We start from the raw sequence: 21,498 nt of genomic DNA on the forward strand, positions 1-21,498 counted from the left end.
AATTTACCTCAGATTTTACAATACTTAACTGAGATGCTTCCCAAGGGCCTGTCTTTCTCCTCCATCAAATTTCATGCCTCAGCCATTTCAGCTCATTGTAACACAGAACCTCCCCTCTTCTCTCATCCACTGCTTAAGCAGTTCATCAGAGGGGTCAAAAATCTACGACCACCCAGGAGAGCCCCAACTCCAGCCTGGGACCGTAACTTTGTATTGGAAAAGCTCACCCTTCCTCCTTTCGAGCCAGCTGCCACTGCGGATTTAAAATTCCTTTCTTGGAAAACAGCTTTCATGTTAGCAATCACTTCAGCAAGAAGGGAATCTGAATTACAGGCCTTCATGGCAGTGGAGACTTTCATGCAGACAGGGTGTCCCTCAGGACCAATATCTCCTTCATGCCCAAGGTGGTATCCAGTGTGGCCCTTAATCAGTTCATTCATTTCCTAACCTTCTTTCCTAATCCACAGAACAAAGGGGAATGGATACTGCACTCCTTAAACGTGCACAGACAACTTAGATTCTACTTGGACAGGATTAAACCTCAAAGGAAATCTGACTAACTGCTGGTGGCATTTGCTGCAGGGGCAGAGGAGAAGGCTATTTCAAAGCAGACCATTTCCAAATGGATAGGCCATTGTATTCATTTCTGCTACAAGCACTATGGAAAACCTATCCCACAGGGGATCAGACCCCACTCAACCAGGGCTGCATCTACCTCTACAACCTTTCTCAGAGGCGTCCCTAACAGGGACATCCTAGAAGCTGCTACCTGGAGTTCAGTACATACTTTCTCCAAGCATTACCATCTGCCAATTTTCTCTATATCCAGAGCTGGCTTTGCCACTGCAGTCCGGCAGGGCCGTATAGCTGGTCCTAATGCTATCTAAATTTCTCCTCCCATCCTTAGCTTTGAGAATCTACCCAAATGTGATGACTGCAACAGTGAAACACGAAGAACATAGTACAGTTGTGTACACTTACCATAAATGTAGATGTTCGAGTGTATTCACTGTTGCAGTCCTGGTTAACCTCCCTCCATCCCCCTTTCTTCTTTTGGCTATACCTCTACTCTACTTTACTATGCTCAAAAGCTTTTTGGTGTATTTGCTTTTTTGTTGGAGGTATAACCTTGTAGATTTACTTGCTTCCCATTAGGGGGGCACCTGACATCTGGGGCAAGAAAAACTGATGTAATGGTGACGGCTGCATGTTTTATACCCTTGACGACCTGACGTCATGGAAGAAGGGACAGCAACCGACGCAAGACACAAGACTTTGTTAATCAGGCCGACTGAGGGCTACTGCAAGCAGATAACCCAAGTGTGATTACTGCAACAGTGAATACACTCAAACATCTGCATTTATGGTAAGTGTACACAACTGTACTTTTTCTATCTGCCAAGTGTCTGTCCCTAAGCCCCTATGTAGTTGTCTCTCCTTGGAAAACCAACATCTTAAATTGTTGCCGCAAGGTGCTATGGCGGAATCTTCCCATCCCAAAGGTAAGCCATCTGCCAAGAAAAAGGCAGAAAAAAAACACACTCCAGTCTAATTTGACTGCTGTCCTGCCTCCCCTGGACATCTGTCTTGAATCTGGTAAAAGCCCAAAGGATCACCCAGTTGTTGCATTGGATTCCTCTGCCTTGACCCCATCGGAATTCGGCATGGATCTGAATTCTCACACATTGTTGGAGGCTCTGATAACGTCCACTGTAGATGTTGAGGAGAACCTCTGATGATTATTTCTGAGGGACCAAGGGGAATACTGGAAATCCTTGTTTAGGAGGAGATTCCCACTATGTTGATTGAGTGTAGGCAAGGCCTGAACCGCCTTGGGTTTTTAGGGCAGACATTCCCCAGAAGAAAAAACAGAAAACTAAACATGTTTACCCCGCTGCTAAAGCTCCCTAGCGTGAGTGTCAGGATTTTACTCAGGGGTTCTTTAATGCCTTAATGGTCTTAATGGTCTTAATGCCTCCTAAGGGTTTTCTGTGCCTGCTTCTTCTTGGTCTTCTACTCTCCTTAAGAGGTCCAGAGAACAGGAATTCTGAAGAGGTTTTGGATTCTGGGAAAGAGTCTTTGGCATACTCCTCTAAAATCCCTTCTCCCTTGGTTAATGGATCTGAGTAGGATTCTGTTAATCCAGACACCCCTTGGAGGAACTCTCCTTTGGGGACGCTATTTCTGGTACGATGAATATTTCAAATGGGACTATTCTCCGGTTTCTGACAGTCAAGAGGAATTATGAACTCCTCCAAATGGAGTCTCCTAAGACCTCTGCTGTAAATCCTGTCTTGGCTGCCCTTCCAGATCCCTTTTCAGCAGCCTGTGTGGCCCCCAACTCTCATCCTCCAGCCCTTAAGAAACCCGATAGATTTTATAAGGTACCTGATGATTCTAAGTTCTTGTACAAATGCCCTTCTCATCCTTCTGTAGTGTCTGTCTCTTCTGACAAACCTAAACTTTTGCCGTCTACTAAACTACTTCCTTCAGACAAGGACATTAGAGCTGCGGAAAGTTTAGGCAAAAAGGTATATACTGCTGCCACCCTGGCTTTTCGGGCTGTTAATTACCAGGTGTATATGACCAGGATGTTCTAGCCCTTCTGTCTCAAGCTTCTCAGACAATCTGTAACCCCCCCCCCCACCGATTCAGAAGGGAAGATCTAAACCCTTTCTCTATTATGTTCTACATCTCAAGTTTCACACCACTCTATTAAATGTAGTTATGATTCAGCTGATGCTTCCCATAGGGCTGCTGCAGTTGGTTCTGTTTTGAGACATTACTCTTGACTTAGTCTCTTGCCCTTGCCTGATATTAAGGCTAAATTGCTTGATGCTGCTCTTGATAATAAGAACATCCTGCTGCTGTGCTTTTTACGTCCCTCCAGGATAAAGGAATTGAAATATAGTTTTGTGTCTCCTATCTCTAAGTTCCAGAGGAATTATCCATCCAAATCTGCTTTTTTATGTAGACAGACATGCCTTCCTCCTAAAGGTAAGAAGTGTTCTAGGTGTGTACCTTCTGCAAAGACTACTCAAACTCCTTCTCAGAAGCCTCCTCTTCAAGACAAGCTATGTTCTATGTGACAGTTTTCTTCTCCTTTCCCTGGGTCAGTGTCCCCTCTCAGTTTGTCTTTTTCTGTCCCATTCCAATTGATTGAGTCACTCAGGACTCTTGGGTTCTGTCCATCATCTGCTAGAGATACCTCAGGTTGTGGAACTCCCTTCCTCCTTTTGTAGGCATCTCCTTTCTTTCCAGACCTATTTCAGAGCATTTTGGCCCAAGGGACCATTCAAGTTTTGCCCCTTAAAAGAAAGGGAATGGGTTTTATTCAAGGATGTTTCTGGCTTCTAAGAAGGAAGGCACCTCGAGACCCATTCTGGACCTTTCTCAGCTTGACACCTTTCTAAAGGTCCCTTCCTTTTGGATTCTTCTTTTCCAAGCTTTCTTAGGCATCCTTGAGATCCAGGGATACTATCTTCACATGCCTTTTCATCCCTGTTTCAGGAAGTTTTACAGTTCTCTGTTTCTTCTTGCATTTTCAGTTCTCTGCTTTGCCCTTTGGCATCTCTACTGCCCCAGGGGCATTCACCAAATACTTTGCTCCTGTCATTGCCTTTTGCAGAATGAGAGGAGTTCAAATCTTTTCTTAACCGGACAACCTATTCATTCAGGCTTCATCCCCTGAGGTCCTTTCAGCACTTCCAGTTTACAGTTTGCCTTTTGCAAGGCCTGGGATTTACCATAAACTTTCAGAAGTCAGTCCTAGTTTCTTCTTAGGATCATGTGTTTCTGTGTTGCAGGATCCAGGCCATTCCCATGCTAGCATCCCTACTCCACCCAAGGTTCTCTCTCTCTAATCACCTTTTTTCAGTCCTTTCTTCTTCTGGCTTCAGTCACAGCCAGGGATTTTCATGGCCTCCACCATTCCTATGCTGCCTCTAACCAGACTCCATACGAGAAAACTACAGTGGTTCCTAAAGTCATTGTGGCTTCTACACTGTCATTCACTGGATTTTTTTTTTTTGGTTCCTTTCCTTCCATACCTCAAACTCGCTTCAATAGGAGGCCAGGAAACCCACTACTAGGAAATCATACTTGTTCAAATGGAAGAGATTTTCTGTCTAGTGCCTTTCTAATAACCAGGATCCATTTTCTGTGGGGATTCTTCTGGTTCTTTCTTATTTGTATGAATTGCTCCCTGCTGGATTATCATATTCTTCTGTTAAAGCTCACCTTTCAGCTATTTCTGCTTGTCTGCCTTTGACTCCTCCTCTTGCCCCTAAGTTTGAGGTTAAACAATTTATTAAAGGCATCCTGCATATCAGGCATCCTAGGAAACCTATTCCACCTTCCTGGGACCTCAGTTTTGTTCTTGAAAAATTGACTCAGGCTCCTTTCGAGCCTGCTGCTTCAGTTTCCTTGCACATTTTATTTGGAAGACTGTTCTTTTGGCTCTTACTTCAGCTAAGAAAGTCTCTGAACTCCAGGCTCTTGTGGCTGTTCCTCCTTTCTTAGTTTTTCATAGGGACAGGATGTTGTTTCATACTAATTCTTCTTTTATGCCCATGGTGGATAATGAGTCATCTCTTAATCAGTCTATTAATTTTTCCTTCTCCACAGTATGCTAGTGAGAAGGCTCTTCATGGTTTGGATTTGCAATGAAAGCTTAATTATAATTTAGATAAGACTAAGGCCATTTGCTAATCTGAGCAACTTTTTGTTCTTTTTCTTCCCAGATTGCTATGTTTGGCTTTTTCTATTTCCTCTTGGATCTCTAAGGCCATTTCTTTGTTATTCCTTTCATGGAAAATGTCTTTCTTCCTCTGTAAAGGCTCATTCTACTAGAGCTGTAGCTTCCTCTGGTGTTTTTTTCAAAGGCATGGATACCAGTTCCATCCATAAGGCTGCTTACCTGTCCATACCTTCACTAAGCATTACTAATTGGTTGTTGTTTCCAGAGCAAGAGATGGCTTTGCCAGAGCTATCTTGCATGGGTTTCTAGGGGGCTGTTCTGTGCCTTTTTCCTCCCAAGTTTCCTTTTGAGCTTTTGTACTCCTGTTTTGTTAAGAATACTGCTACAGTGATATGGAAGGACATGGTACAGTTGTAGAAATTCTTACCATAACAGTAGGTATCCTTCTCTTCACTGTTGTATTCAGTCCCTACCTCTTCACCCTTCTGCTCCACTGTTTTCCTTCTGTCTTCCTGGCCTGGAATTCTTTTCTTTTTTTTTTTCTCCTTCTGGATGCACGTCTTCCTCCTAGTTCCTAGGAATACTTTTTCTTCCTGGGGCTTTCCTGTTCTGAGGTATGTATATCCATACATCACCTTTATGCCCTATGCCTTGAGAGGGGACTCTACATGTGATGTAAAATGTCTGTAAAAATCTAAGGCTTTAGTATGCTGGTTGGATGTTAGGATACCCTTGACAGGGCATCACTTTTGTTAAGAATACTGCAACAGTGAACAGGAGGACATCAGCTGTTATGGTACAATTTTACACAACTGTACTTTCCTGATTATTTACATTTGTAAAATTGCTGCCATTGGCTCACATTTCCTTACTCTAGAATATAATGTTGGAAATTAACACTAAAGCTTAGAAACAGCAGTAGGCAAATCAAAGTTGCCAGCAGAGTACAGTATATATGTTTGTAGAATTCACATCTGCTGGCATCCTGCTTATGTATACATAACTGGTTTATTAATTTATTTATTATTGTTTATTTCAGCTTTAATCAAGTACATCCGTCCAGTTTTTGTGACTCGTTCAGATCAGGATTCTCGGAAGAAAACTGTGGAAGAAATTAAGAGAAGAGCCTTGTCTAAAGGCAAATGGCCACAGGTGCACTTTATAAAATATGAGTCCATTGAGCTTTGCATAACATTAGTTTGTGATGCTGCATACTCATTCTTGTGGTAACAGATGTAGTTGCCAGGAGGGGCTACTCCCATTTAGTTAACTTAATTTCATTTCAGTTTATTGATTGAACTTGGCCTAGACTCATTATGTAATGTTGTTGACAAGTACACCAGTAAACCAACAACCCATAATATGAATGGTTATCAAGGTATCAGTAAACACAACATAACATACTCATGAACTCATGGAAACTGAAAGCAGCTATCCGAACATCAAAGGGATGATCTATGAAAGATAAGTCTTTAGGCTCATAGGGAAGTAGTAGGCTTACTACTTGTATGGGACAGTTCATGCATATCCAATTTCCCTTTTGTTTGAATTAGCCTGTCTCATTTGGTGTTAGATTGGCCTTACCCATCACATGGTTGATAATTATATGTTACCCCTAGCAAGAATAACTTGGATCATACCATAGATAATTTGAGGGGACCCATCCATGAAATAAAACATTTATGATCTGCCTCTGTCTGTTAGTAGCACAAGGGGCAGTCCTGTGGTACATTTTTTGTTACCCATCCATAGGTCCAAGCTGTGCTTGAATGTAAAAAGGGATGTGCTGTGTTGTACATAGATGAGGAGTCTGTTCCAAAGCAGGCAGTATCCTCTGACAGATGTACCTGTCCCTCCAAACCATTCTTTTGATGTAGAAGAGGTTTAGATCCCTAGCTTAGTATTTTGATGCCTTTTGACTTGCTGGTGTGCAGTAAACCCATCAGTAATGGGTCAGAGAATGCTTTCTATGCCAGACACAAGTCACCTCATAGCAGTTGTAGGACACCAAATATAGTGACAGGGACATGCCGAAGAGCTTAGGAAGGGGTTCAGTTCAGCAAATGCAGTGATGAATCCCACATACAAGTATCATGATCTGAAAAATAATTTAACCCTTCTGATACTTAGGAATCTCTAGCAGACACCTAACAGAATACCAGCAACTATTTTGTGTAAGAATGATCCATCCTACGTAGGATTGGTTAGGTGATATAAAAACTGGCATCAGGAAGTGCAGGTGATGCAGACAGGTGTTGTATATGATTAGTGTGCTTGTGCTGTGTTGCTGAGTAGTCACACAGCTGCAGTCTGTACCACCTATGGAAGTCTTGCATACAGTAATCAAACCCTGGGTAAAAAGGGTTACAGTAGTCCACATACAATGAGACAGAAGTATGCATAACTGCATCAAGATTGCAAAAATTCTACATACCAATAAACACTAGAGCTTTGCACAGGATGAGCTACAAATACGGCTTGAAATAACTACAAAATGGGTACAAGCACAATAAATATAACTGAACTTTACAGCACATTGTATTTTGTCAGATGTCAGGTGCTTAACAGAGGATTATGATTGGGTCTCTTATTAGAACCAGCTTAGTATGTTTATGATTCATGGATGGCAAGAAATTCACCTTGAGAGCAAAGCTGAGGAGGTGAGCCTTGGCATCCATGTTGAGGTCACATAATCAAAGGTCATGAGTGATGAGACCCGGTTATAATTCTTTGTAGTGCATGGAATTTCATCTACCCCATGTATTATCTGTTTACCTGTCACATTTGAAAGCTGGTATAGCACTGAGTGAGTGCTAATCTTATAGACAGCAGCAGACTTATCAGCTTATTTCTTTAAGAATGGGAGTGGGGTCTAAGATGAAAAAAATCATGGACAGTTTTTAATTAGTCCCCTAATTCACTTAAAAGGTTAATAGAACAACAAGTTTTGTACTGATATACTTTTTGTGAGCAGTAAGAGGAGTAAATGGGTATTTCTGACATTTATGACTGCATTTCTTAGTGAAAATATTCAGGTTCAGGGACAGTTGATGGGTAAGGAGATTTAGTAGCACATTACCCAGTCATAACAGCTGTTGGGGCTGTGCCTGTAACAGTTGTTTTATACCTTCTCCAAGCAATGTTATGATCAGGTCTTGTGGCAGGGATGTGCTTTACAAGTTTATTTTTTTCCCAAATATTGATCCATAATTGTGGCACTCCATAATTCTTTTTTTTAATTTGGAGACTAATTGTGGTGCTCCGCATACTATAAAGGTATGATGCCTCTGTTGTTATTAGTTTTATCGTGTAAGGGTCTTATCTGCAGATTATTTCATCATGTGATTTGTTTACAAAAAAGTGCTGCATTGTGATACCTTTGAGTTGTTTTTGTGTGTTGATGGCTTTTAAGCCTCATAGTTAAACTATTCTGAAAGTAGTGCATATTTGTTTGTGATTATTCAACATTACACTGAACTTCTATTAAACGGTTATGAACTTGATATAGGACAGTCCTGTGATTTATTCTTTAAAATTTTCTTTCAGATAATGATATTCCCGGAAGGCACATGCACCAATAGGTCCTGCTTGATCACCTTCAAGCCTGGTACGTATTGCAGTATTTCTGCTGAAGCACTTGACAGCTCTCCTGGAAAAGTTGTTGAACCGTTTGCCACTTCTTTTGTCAAGCCTTTGCTGCTTATTTATTGGCTGCTATTTTTTCCCTTCATCCTTATTTCAGTGGTACATACATGTCAAGTGTCCAGTGTTAGAAATTTTAGAACAGCTTAAAGAAATCATTTTATTTTGAAGTATGCTTCCATTTTTGTTAGTGACATCTGGACATCACAGTAAGAATTTCCAGTACTGAAAGGGAGTTTTTTTTGGTGCATTTCTTGTGTTCATCTAAGGGCTCTGCAACAGGCATGCTTTCCAGTCTGCTTGTATAACATTCCCCATTGTGGATTGGTCCTCTTTGACTCCCCATTGCAGATGTTCCCCTAATCCCACTCTCAACTGCCTAGTTGCAACTCTCCTGGCATGTCCCTTAGATGGGATTTCCCATCTGACATTGAACCTTCTTGGCCATTGTAGACAGCTTCAACTGAGGGTTGAAGGATGCAGTGACATTTTCTGGAACTAGAAGCAACTAAGCCTTTTCTGGCATTGTTGACCTGGTATTTTACAAATGGCCTGAGCTCAGATCAGGTAAGGCAGACCCAGTAGTACACAAAAGCACAATCCTAGTCATGATCATTTTAATTTTTTTTCTTTTGGTCCCCTTGGAACATCATTTTACCATCCCAGACCCCAATGTTCCATGTCCGTGCCATGTCTACCAGCTTACCTAATGCACAGGACTTGCTGCAGTATTGATGTGGTTGATCACGGATCCCAGTGGTGTCCTGGGGTCTTGGCAGTCTCTTCTTCCTTCCCAGGGAGAAGGGGCATTATATGCCATACCCACTTCCCTGTCCCACCTCCCATACTCATTGCTTATGTCAAGGGCAACTCCCCCCTATGAACTACATCTTCCCTAAGGGAGCATGAGCAACAAACATGCATCCATACCCCCTGCCATTCCGTCAGTCACCTCAGCTGCTAATCAAACCCAGATCAACTGGGTCATAGTCCAGGCTTTATCCTTCTATGCCACAGGAGCAACTGGTCATGATCATTTTTCACTTTGCTTGCCAATGGCTTTGTAAGGGCAGAGGAGTTAATGTACAAGTGTCCTAAAGATCATGGGCACCCAAGTTATTGTACAAGTGTCCTACAGATCATAGCCACACAGACACTCATCTCTTGGTTCTTTGTCTCACTATACACTGTCTGATTAAAAGCTCTGTCATCTGTAAGTGATGAGGCTGACACTGCTTGAAAAAAAAAAAAAAAGAGCTCCCCATGAAGTGGTGATAAGGCATATTGCTGAATGGGACAGGAAAAGTTAAAAGCTCATTGGGCCACTGGCATGGAGTATAGATAGCAGAAAAAAGTTAGCTGATCCATGAAACTGCACTTGTCATGTTAACTGAATCAGTGTACATATCTCATTTTATTTAAGTAGGGCTTACCCTTGCAAAACGCTGTGCCATAACACTTGCCGTATTGATTATCACTGGAACAAATGCACATTCTGGTGCTCTTGGTAAGGTGGTGATGATGTTTTTTTTTCCAAGTGACTTCAAATAAAAACTTATTGAGAAGAAGCATTTATTAGTTTTTATGCTGCAAGCTTTCTGTCAAAGTTAATACAGAGGTATATATGCCAGTACTGAATAAATGTGTCACATCTTAGTCAGAGCACAGCATAGCTTATTTAGCACAATTTTATTTTTGTTTTAATGTCAAAGAGTACTCACAGATAAGGTTCTTTGTCAACTCCTGTTTTTACAGTCATTACTACTATTTGCTAAAAGACAGCCCCCTGTTGAACTGGTCTTCATTTTTAATCTTTATTGAGCAAAAACAATGTACATTGTTACCTCTTAAAGTGGATTAATGACAGTAAGACTGTAGTGTAAGCATAGCTGTCTCAGAGTAAAATAGTTCTTAACAGACAAAAGAATGTTTTGTAAAGCAAGGGGGCTCTCATATTTCAATATATAAATATTTATTCTCTGTATGCAATAGATTAGCCATATTAACTAGCAAAGCCATAGTTCTTCCTGGTCTGAACCACAAGCAATGTCCCTACTTCTCTTGCAATGTATTGACTGTGTTGTAAAGTAGAAAACATTAATACTAACTAAATCCTTTAGTTTTGCTTTCAAGCAGATAATTGGGATCAGGTGTAAAGGAATGTACACCAGAAATGACTGTAATCACTATGTAGGCCTGATGAGTCCATGATCAAAGTCTGTTTTTGAAGGAAATAGATCAGAGTCTTTGCTGCTCATTGTGTTTTCTTTCATTGGGAGCACAAAAACGTAACAGTCATTCTTGCATGGTTTCTCCATGTTTAAAGAAGGGATCCCCTTCATCATCTTTACATACGTTTATCCACCGGCCTCACAGGTGTCTCATTCCTTTCCATGTCAAACTTGGGCCCCAACTTGTTTTGAACTTGGGGTTCCCAACTCCTTTGATTTAAAAAAATGTCCACTCCTAGGATCCTTCGCACCCCACTCATTCTTTAGAATTGTAGACATTTGTGTTATTTGTTTTTATTTATTTAATTCATGAATGTATTTATTATTTGACCAGGTTAGGCTAGCAACCTGTTTACAGGGAAGACCTGGGGTGTTGTTTATAACTACTAGGGAAGTTTGGCAAGGGCAGCCAGCAACTTCCCCTGCTCTTTTCGGTAAGTGCTGTGGGAACTTTTACATCCACCTGAGCTACTACCAGTTCAAGCAGATGGGGCCTCAGTTTAATGTCTCATCCTAAGGATGACAAATTCAGGAGTACAGCACAGTCAGCAATTTAAAAATTAATCCAGTCATCTGGAGTTGGAATAGAACCCACAACATTTTGATAATCCAGCACCAAAGGCAAGTGTGCTACATGTTGAGACTCTGTTACAGTTTTTTCACACTGTGTACACATGTGCCTAGTTAGTAATAGCTGCTGTGACTACACTTTTTTTTTTGAGACTGTGGCCCTCATCTGTGGTTATTTGAGATTGAGACCAATGGCGTAGACAGTGAAGAATTCCATGCTGGTTACCATAGCTCATCTCAGCTGTCCAGAGGAAATATACTTGTCAAGCATTAGTGGACCATCTCTCAGACTTGTACATTTTTTTGTTTAATAAAGGTCAGTTATCTTTTGGCCTGCTTGTGGTGAGGAAGCTTCCCCAGATCCTTTTCATTGTGCACACCTGCAGCGCACTTGGTCTACCTGCAACATCGCAGCTTGGGTCCCCCCCCCCAGCAACTGCAACATTGCCAGATAAAGCCACTGCTATGGTCCGGTTTCTCCCTACAGTTATTGCAAGCCAAGAATAACACTTTTTAATAAGGATACCTACCAGACAAGTCTGCATAGGTGACTGGATATTTACAATTCTTGTTAGCAGATGTGGTCCTTAATAGTTATGTTTTAAACATTGTGACTGGTTATTTACATTTCCTTTTACAGCACATGTGTTACTTTTACTAGTTATTTTTTAAACATTGTTTTGGCCGGCGTGCACACCTGCAAGGGCTCCCCCCCAGACAACTATAGCTTTGTCTGTTGCCACTGGGTGGCATAACTTAACAATATACTAACTGTGTCTTGTCCCAAATAGATCTGCCTCCACACTGAATACTTGTAAAGTATGGCACGTACCATTTACTTGGTGTATTTTGTCCCCCAGATAGATTTACCTTCCTTTGTATTACTTGCACACCAAGGCCATAAAGTGGTGTTTCTGCAACTAACTGCTTACACTCCTAATTTCCTGCTTCTACCTCTTCCTTGCTTACACTTACATTACAGCTCCAAGGCTTCCACTTCTTATGCTGATTGCTTTTCTTTGCAGTCTTCTGTGAGGGCGTGGGCCAGATCTCTACTTGCTTTTTCTGGTTATACCATCCCCCATTTTGTATCTCATTCCTCTAACTCCCTCCTCCCCCATGCACATGAACTAGTCTATATTAGTGGGTCTCCTTGAGTGACGCCATTTTGAAAGTTATCTTTTGGCCTGCTTGTGGTGAGAAAGCTTCCCCAGACCCTTTTCAGTGTGACTGCATCAGTATAAGTAAATTAAACTAGTACAATACAGCCAAACAGGCTCATTTGGTGTAAATGGAAACAAGTGAACAGATACATTTGGTGTACAAAGAAAAGAAACAAGTCAGCCCAGGGATATAATTGGAGTTAGTGTTAGCCCCGCTGTGCCCAGGGATATAATTGGAGTTAGTGTTAGCCCCGCTGCGCTCACCCGCGCTGTGCTCGGGCTCACTCCGCTCCCCTCCCTGCCCCCTTTTCTCACCCACCCCCACTAGTGCTACATTTCAACTAAACATAGCCACTCCCCTCATGCTGACCACCAATCACTGAATCTGCCCCACCCCCTACCCATTTTCTTCTCTTCCACTATTCCACATCCTGTAAAGCACAGTCTTCCATCTAACTACCTTACAATCACAAACAACACCTCTCATCATCCTCCACACCCACCCCATCCCAAGCAGATCTCTCACTCATGACCAAACCCAACCAAACCATGCCCAAACTACCCAAACCCACATACATACACCGCTTACTATTGCTCCTAGGTGTATCCACCCTCCCACCGCTAACTTCTATCACCAACCACCAAAAGCAAATTAATTGTATCCACATACCAAGAAAAACTACTTCCACTAACATTATTACAACACACCCTTTTGCACTGCTCTCCTTTTACCAACCTGAGATAGTCATACTAACAGAGACTTGGCTTAAACCAGGCAAGCACAACAATGAAATCTCTCCACCAGGTTACAATATAATTCGTAGTGATAGAATAGGTAAAAAGGGGGGGGGGGTTGCTATAGTGTATAAATCTCACCTCATCCTTGACAAAATAGACATAACAACCACAGACCTCGATAAAGTTGAACTCACTCTAACAAAACCAAAACTTAATGATAGTAAACACATCAACATCATAGGATGCTACATCCCTCCAGGCACCAATATCCCCATTACAGAAGAACTCCTAGAATGGATATCTAACTCTCTCCCCTAGGAAAGCATAATATTAGGAGCCCTTAATACTGACTGGCAAAACTGTTCCAGTCATAACCCACTCTCCCATATTAACCTACATGGCCTAAACCAACTCATCACTTCCCCCACAAGAACAGACAAGAGAACCAAACACCAATCCACTCTAGACTGGATACTGGTATCCTTCCCATCACTGATATCCCTAGCAGGGTGTCTACCAGACACCCTGAGTGACCACCAAGCCACATTCTTACTCAGATCAAAATCATCACAACTGACCCAAATATATATGTGCCTAATTAGAAACAAAAAAAAAAAACACTTTAACCGCTCCAACTTTATAAATGACCTAAAAATGTGCAACTGGACCCCCCCTAAAAAAACCTACCTCTTGATGAAGCTGTACTATATTTCAATACTACCTTCTTAAACACCCTTAACCATCATGCCCCTTCCAGAACAACAAGAATTAAAACTAAATATGCCCCCTGGTTAACCCCAGACACAAAATCCCTCCTCAAAAAAAGAAACAAGGCCTGAACCATCTACCTCAACAGTAAATCCCAATTGAACAAACAAACATACGTTGAACTATGTAACAAAGCCAAATAACTCACCAAAGCAGACGAAACATCTTACTACCAAAAGTTACAGGATAAGCACAGGAACAACCCACAAAAATTTTGGGCAGCAATTAACTCTATTCTACAACCAGGTAAAACAACTACCCCAACCCCAAAAATAGATAACAACCAAGAAGACATCCCACTCAATTTAATAAATACTTTACAGAAACTATCCAGACCATTGCAAACAACCAACCCTATAACAACATCCCCACCCCTAAAACTCCACCCCCACCCCAACTAACAATTGCCCCAAGTTCAGCTTCCACCCAGAACCAACCAAATCCATTGAAAAACTACTTTGCAAGCTCAACCCAATGTCTCTAGCCGCAGATAAATTACCCTCTGAATACCTCCACCTTGCTGCAGAAGCCATATCATAGCCTGTCTCCATCCTAATTAACAGATCTGTCTCCGAGTGTATAGTACCCAAGCTATAGAAAATATCACATATCCCTCTACATAAACGGGGAACCTTCCTGGGACTCAATAACTACTACCCTATAGCCATGCTACCCCCTTTGTTTAAAATTTTAGAGAGGGTAATACACAAGCAGCTAATGAAATAATAATAGAAAATAATCTAATAGCAACATAACAACTTGGCTTTAGAACTTCCATAGCACCTCCACGGCACTAACAGAATTCACCAGCATTGTCAATACTCACAGAAACAATGGACTCCTTGTATCTGCAAACCTCCATGACTTGCCCAGAGCATTCGATATGGTTAACCACAATAAACTCCTTCTTTCACTAGCGCCTGCCATCTCCTGGTTCAAAAACTACCCAGAGGGAAGGAAACAAGCTGTTATGTGGCAAAACCAACTCTCCCCCTCCCTACCAATCTCCCCTGGAGTACCCCAAGGCTCCATCCTGGGGCCACTTCTTTTTACCCTCTTCACCAATCAGCTCCCAAACAGTATTCCTAAAGCCTCAGTAGTGCAATATGTAGATGATACCACCATAATATGCGCAGCCAAATCAATTGACATCCTTCACTCCCTAACACAAGAATGCTTTTCCCTAGCAGAAACTTGGATTACAAACCAAAGGCTCATTCTGAACCCAAGTATAACAAAGCTAGTACTCTTTAGCTCCCACAGAGCCACACCTCCCCACTGATTCTTTCTTCATCTCCTCCTTTAACAAGACATCAATCACCCCCACAAATCATATGAAACTATTAGAGGTTGAAATAGATAATCACCTTAGATTTGACCTACATATTTCTATAACTATAAAAAAAGTACATAAAAAACTTGGCCTACTGTATCGCAATAAAAAAATCCTCGGTAACCACTCCAACACTACAATAGCAAGGACTCGCCTACTATCCACCCTAGTTTATGCCTCCCCCGTGCTTATAAATATCTGCAAATCTGACCTAAACAAACTTGATAGTTGTTATAATAAGATAGCCAAATTCGCTACAATTTCTCCCATCTGAACACATCACTGTGAATTGCTAAAAAAACTCAATTAACTACCACTACTACTTCAACTCAATCAACTATCACTAGCCCACAAAATAATACTTAACTCTGAAAACACCCCAGCCCTACAAAATCTTTTGCAACCCTATACAACCGCCAGGCCCTTGAGGTCTAGCACACAAAACCTCCTCAAAGCAACTAAATGTAACAGTGAAGCTGATAAGTCTGTCTACAGCCACTGTATAGCAAAAACCTGGAACTCCCTTCCTGCCCACATAACGGACAACAAATCTCCATCACAGTTCAAGAAACTTGTTAAAACTCACTTTTTGAATAAGCGACTGCTCCTGTATCCTCTCTGGCTAATGTCTCATTAGAACACTTCACCTAACTTAAGTAACTCTGCTAAGCCAACCAGTCATAGTACTATACCCACTTAGGACTGTTAATCTACTGCTCATCTCATCTCTCCAGGAGTTAGGGAAAACTACCCCAGCAATGTTGAGCTCTCCATAAGCAACTAAAATCAGAAGACATATTGTAAATCAATTTGTTATCTTTCTCAACTAAAATCAGGCAAAGACATGTAGTGAATCAATTTGTTATCCTTCTCAGCTATAGCGAGCATCATCTGCTTTCTCGGAGCCTTATTCTACGTGTCTCTGCTGTTTACTCTGATAGTAAATCTGTCACAGGAATCCTAAACATAGGAATATCATCTAAAATTTAATATTATATTGTAGAGAACGAATGTATCCTATCTGTTAGTTAATATGTATGTCAAAGTCTCTTCTATGGAAATTGTATGTCAAAAGTCTGTCCTTAAAACTATGTTTTGTAAAAAATTGTTCTCTTGCTGCTTTTCTCCCCGGACCTCCACTGAAAATGGACTTGTAACAGGGGCGGCTCGTGGCATAGGGCTGCCGGACTGCAGCCCCCTCAAAAATAAAAAAAGAAAGAAAGAAAAATGAAAAATAAAAAAAATTATTTTTTCAAAATTCGCGGACTTGGCATGCAAGCATAGACCGAGTCCCGACTACTGTCGGTCTATGCGCATGCTCAAGGCAGTCCGGCCGTCCCCATAGGGGGACACAAGGAGACGTCTGTGCACTTTTACAGTGCACAGACCTGCCAGGATTATGGGTCGCGTCCGGACTGCAAGAGGAGCAGCAGGGACTCGGGACAGAGCATTAGGGATCTCGTCGGCGTCGGGATGGAGCATTGGGATCTCGCGGGTCTTCAGTATTGCGCGGGAAGGATGTACGTTAGCTGGATGTATTTACAATGTTTATTTGTATGGAGTTTGTGCTTTTTAATTTACAATGTTTATTTGTGTATGTATGGTGCTTGTGCTTTACTGGAGTTTGTGTATGGTGCTTGTGCTTTACTGGAGTTTGTGTATGGTGCTTGTGCTTTACTGGAGTTTGTGTATGGTGCTTGTGCTTTACTGGAGTTTGTGTATGGTGCTTGTGCTTTACTGGAGTGTGTGTGTGTGTGTGTGTGTGTGTGTGTGTGTGTGTGTGTGTGTGTGTGTGTGTGTGTGTGTGTGAAAATGCCCCAGGTGCTTATGGTGGTGTGGTAGGGAATGCCTCAGGCTTGAACCTGTACCCTGTATGCAGGTGTTAAAGACTTGAGTTCCCTACCCACCACCATTTGTAAAAAAATTTCAGATTTTTGCCTCATATTCGATCTGATCTGTTCCTCATAATATCTGTGGTTTGTAAATGTTGCAATGCTTGATATTTGATGGTGTAGTAGTAGCATTGTTGCCTCACAGCTGCAGGTTCTTGGGTTTGATTCTTGGCTGGGGTTCCTTCTTTGTGGGGTCTGTATCTTCTCCCTGTGTTTGTGTGGGTTTGCTTTTGTGTCCTCCCATGTTACAAAGACATGTCTGCATTATTTCTTCCTGGGCCTCTGCTGAAAATTGTTTATTTGTTCCAAGTCAGACTGTCCTGATTAAAAAGTGTTAAATAAAATTGACAGGCATTTGAATTTCAGACTTAAGGGTTTCTGAATGTTTAATTCCTTGCGTATTTGATGGTGCAGTGGTAGTATTGTTGCCTCACAGCTATAGGTTTTCTGGTTTGATTCTTGGTTGGGGTGGCTTCTGTGTGGAGTCTGCATCTCCTCCATGTGTTTGTGTGGATTTGCTCTGGTGCCCTGCCATTTTACAAAGACGTGTCTGCAGTTTTAATCCCTGCTGAAAATTGGTTTTGTTCTGTCCGCAGTAAAATTGACAGGCATTTGAATTTCAGACTTCAGGTTTCTGAATGTTTAATTCCTTGCATAATTGATGGTGCGGTGGTAGTATTGTTGCCTCACAGCTATAGGTTTTCTGGTTTGATTCTTGGTTGGGGTGGCTTCTGTTTGGAGTCTGCATCTCCTGCCTGTGTTTGTGTGGATTTGCTCTGGTGCCCTGCCATTTTACAAAGATGTGTCTGCAGTTTTAATCCCTCGTCTCTGCTGAAAATTGTTTTGTTCTGTCCGCAGTAAAATTGACAGGCATTTGAATTTCAGACTTCAGGTTTCTGAATGTTTAATTCCTTGTATAATTGATGGTGCAGTGATAGTATTGTTACCTCACAACTATAGGTTTTCTGGTTTGATTCTTGGTTGGGGTGGCTTCTGTCTGCATCTCCTCCTGTATTTGTGTGGATTTGCTCTGGTGCCCTGCCATTTTACAAAGACGTGTCTGCAGTATTAATCCCTCGTCTCTGCTGAAAATTGTTTTGTTCTGTCCGCAGTAAAATTGACAGGCATTTGAATTTCAGACTTCAGGTTTCTGAATGTTTAATTCCTTGCAGATTTGATGGTGCAGTGGTAGTATTGTTGCCTCACAGCTGTAGGTTTTCTGGTTTGATTCTTGGTTGGGGTGGTTTCTGTGTGGAGTCTGCATCTCCTCCCTGTGTTTGTGTGGATTTCCTCTGGTGCCCTGCCATTTTACAAAGACGTGTCTGCAGTATTAATTCCTGCGTCTGTGCTGAAAATTGTTTTGTTCTGTCCGCAGTAAAATTGACCGGGATTTGAATTTCAGACTTCAGGTTTCTGAATGCTTAATTCCTTGCAGATTTGATGGTGCAGTGGTAGTATTGTTGCCTCACAGCTATAGGTTTTCTGGTTTGATTCTTGGTTGGGGTGGCTTCTGTGTGGAGTCTGCATCTCCTCTCTGTGTTTGTGTGGATTTGCTCTGATGCCCTGCCATTTTACAAAGACGTGTCTGCAGTATTAATCCCTCGTCTCTGCTGAAAATTGTTTTGTTCTGTCTGCAGTAAAATTGACCGGCATTTGAATTTCAAACTTCATGTTCTTCAGAATACATAGTAGCACAACCTTTTTTTCTAGCAATTTTCTAAGTTTATAAGATGAATATTTTAAATTTGTCCCTATTTTTGGGACTGTATTCCCCCATTATTGGCTTTGTCCAGGTTTTTGTGCTAAGGTTGACAGCTATGGCAAGAACTGAATTCACTGAATATGGACTGTAGAATTGTGCATATGTACTGATAAAGGTGCACTGTAGAATTGTGCATATTTACTGATAAAGGTGCACTGTAGAATTGTGCATATTTACTGATAATGGTGCACTGTAGAATTGTGCATATTTACTGATAATGGTGGACTGTAGAATTGTGCATATTTACTGATAATGGTGGACTGTGGAATTGTGTATATTTACTAATAATGGTGGACTGTGGAAGTCTGAGTAGACTTTTTTATGATAAATGTTCTCAACTGGGCAGTTTTGCCATTATGGGTGCATATGTTTTGTTTCATTGCTTACTGGAAAAATGTTCAAAACAAATTTAAAACACCCTCTTACAAGTGTACTGTATTGTACAAGGAATATAATTTTAGTACAATGAGGAAGGTGTATCAAAGAGCACATGTATGTTTCATATGCAAGGGGCCTATGATTCGAAAACAGCCCAAAATTAATCTTTATCTGCCACTGGCAAAATGTATTTTCTTTGAATGTGGGTTTCAATGCTGTTTCAATGAATGTGAGTTTCAAGGGCAGAGAAGTTTTAATGCTAAGTTTTCATTGTGAGACTGCATTGCTTTGTTTAACAGATGACTTAATGTTTGTGCTGTAAAATACAAAATAAAACTTTCAAATGAAGTCCAATCATTGAAGTAAAGCAGTATGCACATTAGTGTTTATGGTAAATGGAGTGAAATAGCCAAGTAATGGTTAATTGGAATGGCTGCAGAGGCTCCAGTTCAACCATTATTTTGTCAGGGGAAGGGCAGCAAACTCAGACAGGCCCAGCTGAACTATACCTTCCAACTGTCCAGATTTTCAAAGAATGAATAGATTTTTGCTTCTTATTTTTGGTTTGTTGTTCATAAAATTTGTAGTTTTAATTCCTAAATGATTTGCCAGAAGTCACTAAATAATAAGTTTCAGACTTCATAACCTTCATAAAAATGCATGTTAAAGTAAGAGCCGTTCTATCAACTGTCTCAATTTATACAAGAGCAATTTTAGTACTGTTTATATGTGCCCCAATATATTTGGCCTTGTTCAGATTTACTGCATTAACAGGTTGAGAGGTACATGCAAATAAATTGCTTTATAGAATTAGGCATAGCCAACCTCTCAACTGTCCCCAATTTTTGGCTCAAAATGTTGCTCTTCCCCTAATAATCCCTCCATAAAATAGCAATTTTGGAAGAAAACATGGAGGGTTTACAATTAAGAAATAACTGTAATAATCAAAATTATAGATTACTTGAAATGCATGTAGATTCTTTTATTTTGTCAGCTGCTCAAGGTAGCAGTACTAATATTAAAGTGTCCCTTCTTTGACAGGTAGAAGCTGTATTGTGTGTCTATTTTATATTTTTGCATCACATTTTTGGTCCATTTTCATAAAATTGTGGTTTTGGCAAATTAGTGACAAATCACTAAAGACTGAAGTTAGAAAATGACAGACATTTGAGTTTCAGATTTTATACCCTTCAGAAAATTCATACTAATGCAAGACCTATTCTATTATCTTTCTAAGTTTATTAGAGCAATATTTAAAAATTGTCCTTATTGTTGTGCCTTTGTCCCACTTCTGTGTATGGCTTTGTCCAGATTTCTTGCTCTTGAAGTTGAGAGGTATGACAAATGTGTCAGGGCCATCACAGTCAGCCAGAGAGATTTCAAATTGTGACATGCTTGTTGCACCCCACTCCCCATGTAGTGACTCTGGATGTGTCCAAGCAAGGCAAGGAGTAGTTGTATCTACCTTGGATGGGGAGGACACACTGCATAAGTACTACAGTGGCTTTTCATCTGTCCTTGATTTTGCAGAATGGTCTGGTTTCTGTCATATTTTTGTACTGTTGATTTATGCTTATTACTCAAAGTGCCTGTTGCTCTGTGTTTAAGTAGCAATGCTTTAATGACCATAAGGTAAGCTTGTCTGACATCGTAAGATGCAAGTAAGCTTTAATAAGCATACTGTTAAAGAATTGCCAACATTGAAAGCCTTTCTGTTGTTGCCATGCAGAGAATACTTGACTAGATAATGTATAAGCCTTGGGTATTAAAGGACAGGATTCCATTATTTTAAAAGCTCATTACACTTGTTGGAGACTTCCAGTCATCTCTACAGGCTTTACCGTAAACTAAACAGAATGCCAATCATGTGTGGTCCATAACCTGTACAGTAATCCTTTAAGCAATGTATCTTGAGCTTGTTTCTTGTTTGCTTTTCATTTTTACTTTTATCATGTTTTCCCCATGCAACAAGTTGTCAGGCAGCTGGTCTTTTTTGGATAAGAAACATTTTTACAAGTGGGGGCATCACATAGATTTCTACTTTCAGCATGTTGCTTGGTATTTTAATAAAGCTGAATATATTATAATTAGAACTGCAGTGCAAGGAGAAGTGGTTTGAGTTGAGTGCTTCTGGTTTTTCTTATACTTGATTTTGACTGGCATTCCAGTAATGTATTTAAAAAGTAATTTATTTTTTCATGCCTCACAACCTTTTGTTTCCATCTAGATATTAAGTAAGCTGTCATGCAGCCAATGCATTGAAATAATTTTATTCTTCTACACTTATTTTTGTCTTGATTGGACTTTCATAATGATGGTTTG

General features: G+C 40.8%; 1 protein-coding gene across 1 annotated transcript in view; it reads left to right on the top strand.

Annotated features, from left to right (window-relative positions):
- Window positions 1-21,498, top strand: part of LPCAT1 (lysophosphatidylcholine acyltransferase 1) — an 850,717-nt gene that overhangs the window by 553,401 nt on the left and 275,818 nt on the right. Inside the window, exons 4-5 of the mRNA XM_044065140.1 lie at window positions 5,739-5,851; window positions 8,246-8,306. Of these exons, the coding sequence (XP_043921075.1) occupies window positions 5,739-5,851; window positions 8,246-8,306 (174 nt within the window). The remainder of the gene's footprint in view (window positions 1-5,738; window positions 5,852-8,245; window positions 8,307-21,498) is intronic.

The sequence above is a fragment of the Protopterus annectens genome, chromosome 3.part0, assembly GCF_019279795.1.
Source record: "Protopterus annectens isolate FY-2018-M chromosome 3.part0, PAN1.0, whole genome shotgun sequence".
In the NCBI taxonomy this organism is placed as follows: Eukaryota; Metazoa; Chordata; order Ceratodontiformes; family Protopteridae; genus Protopterus; species Protopterus annectens.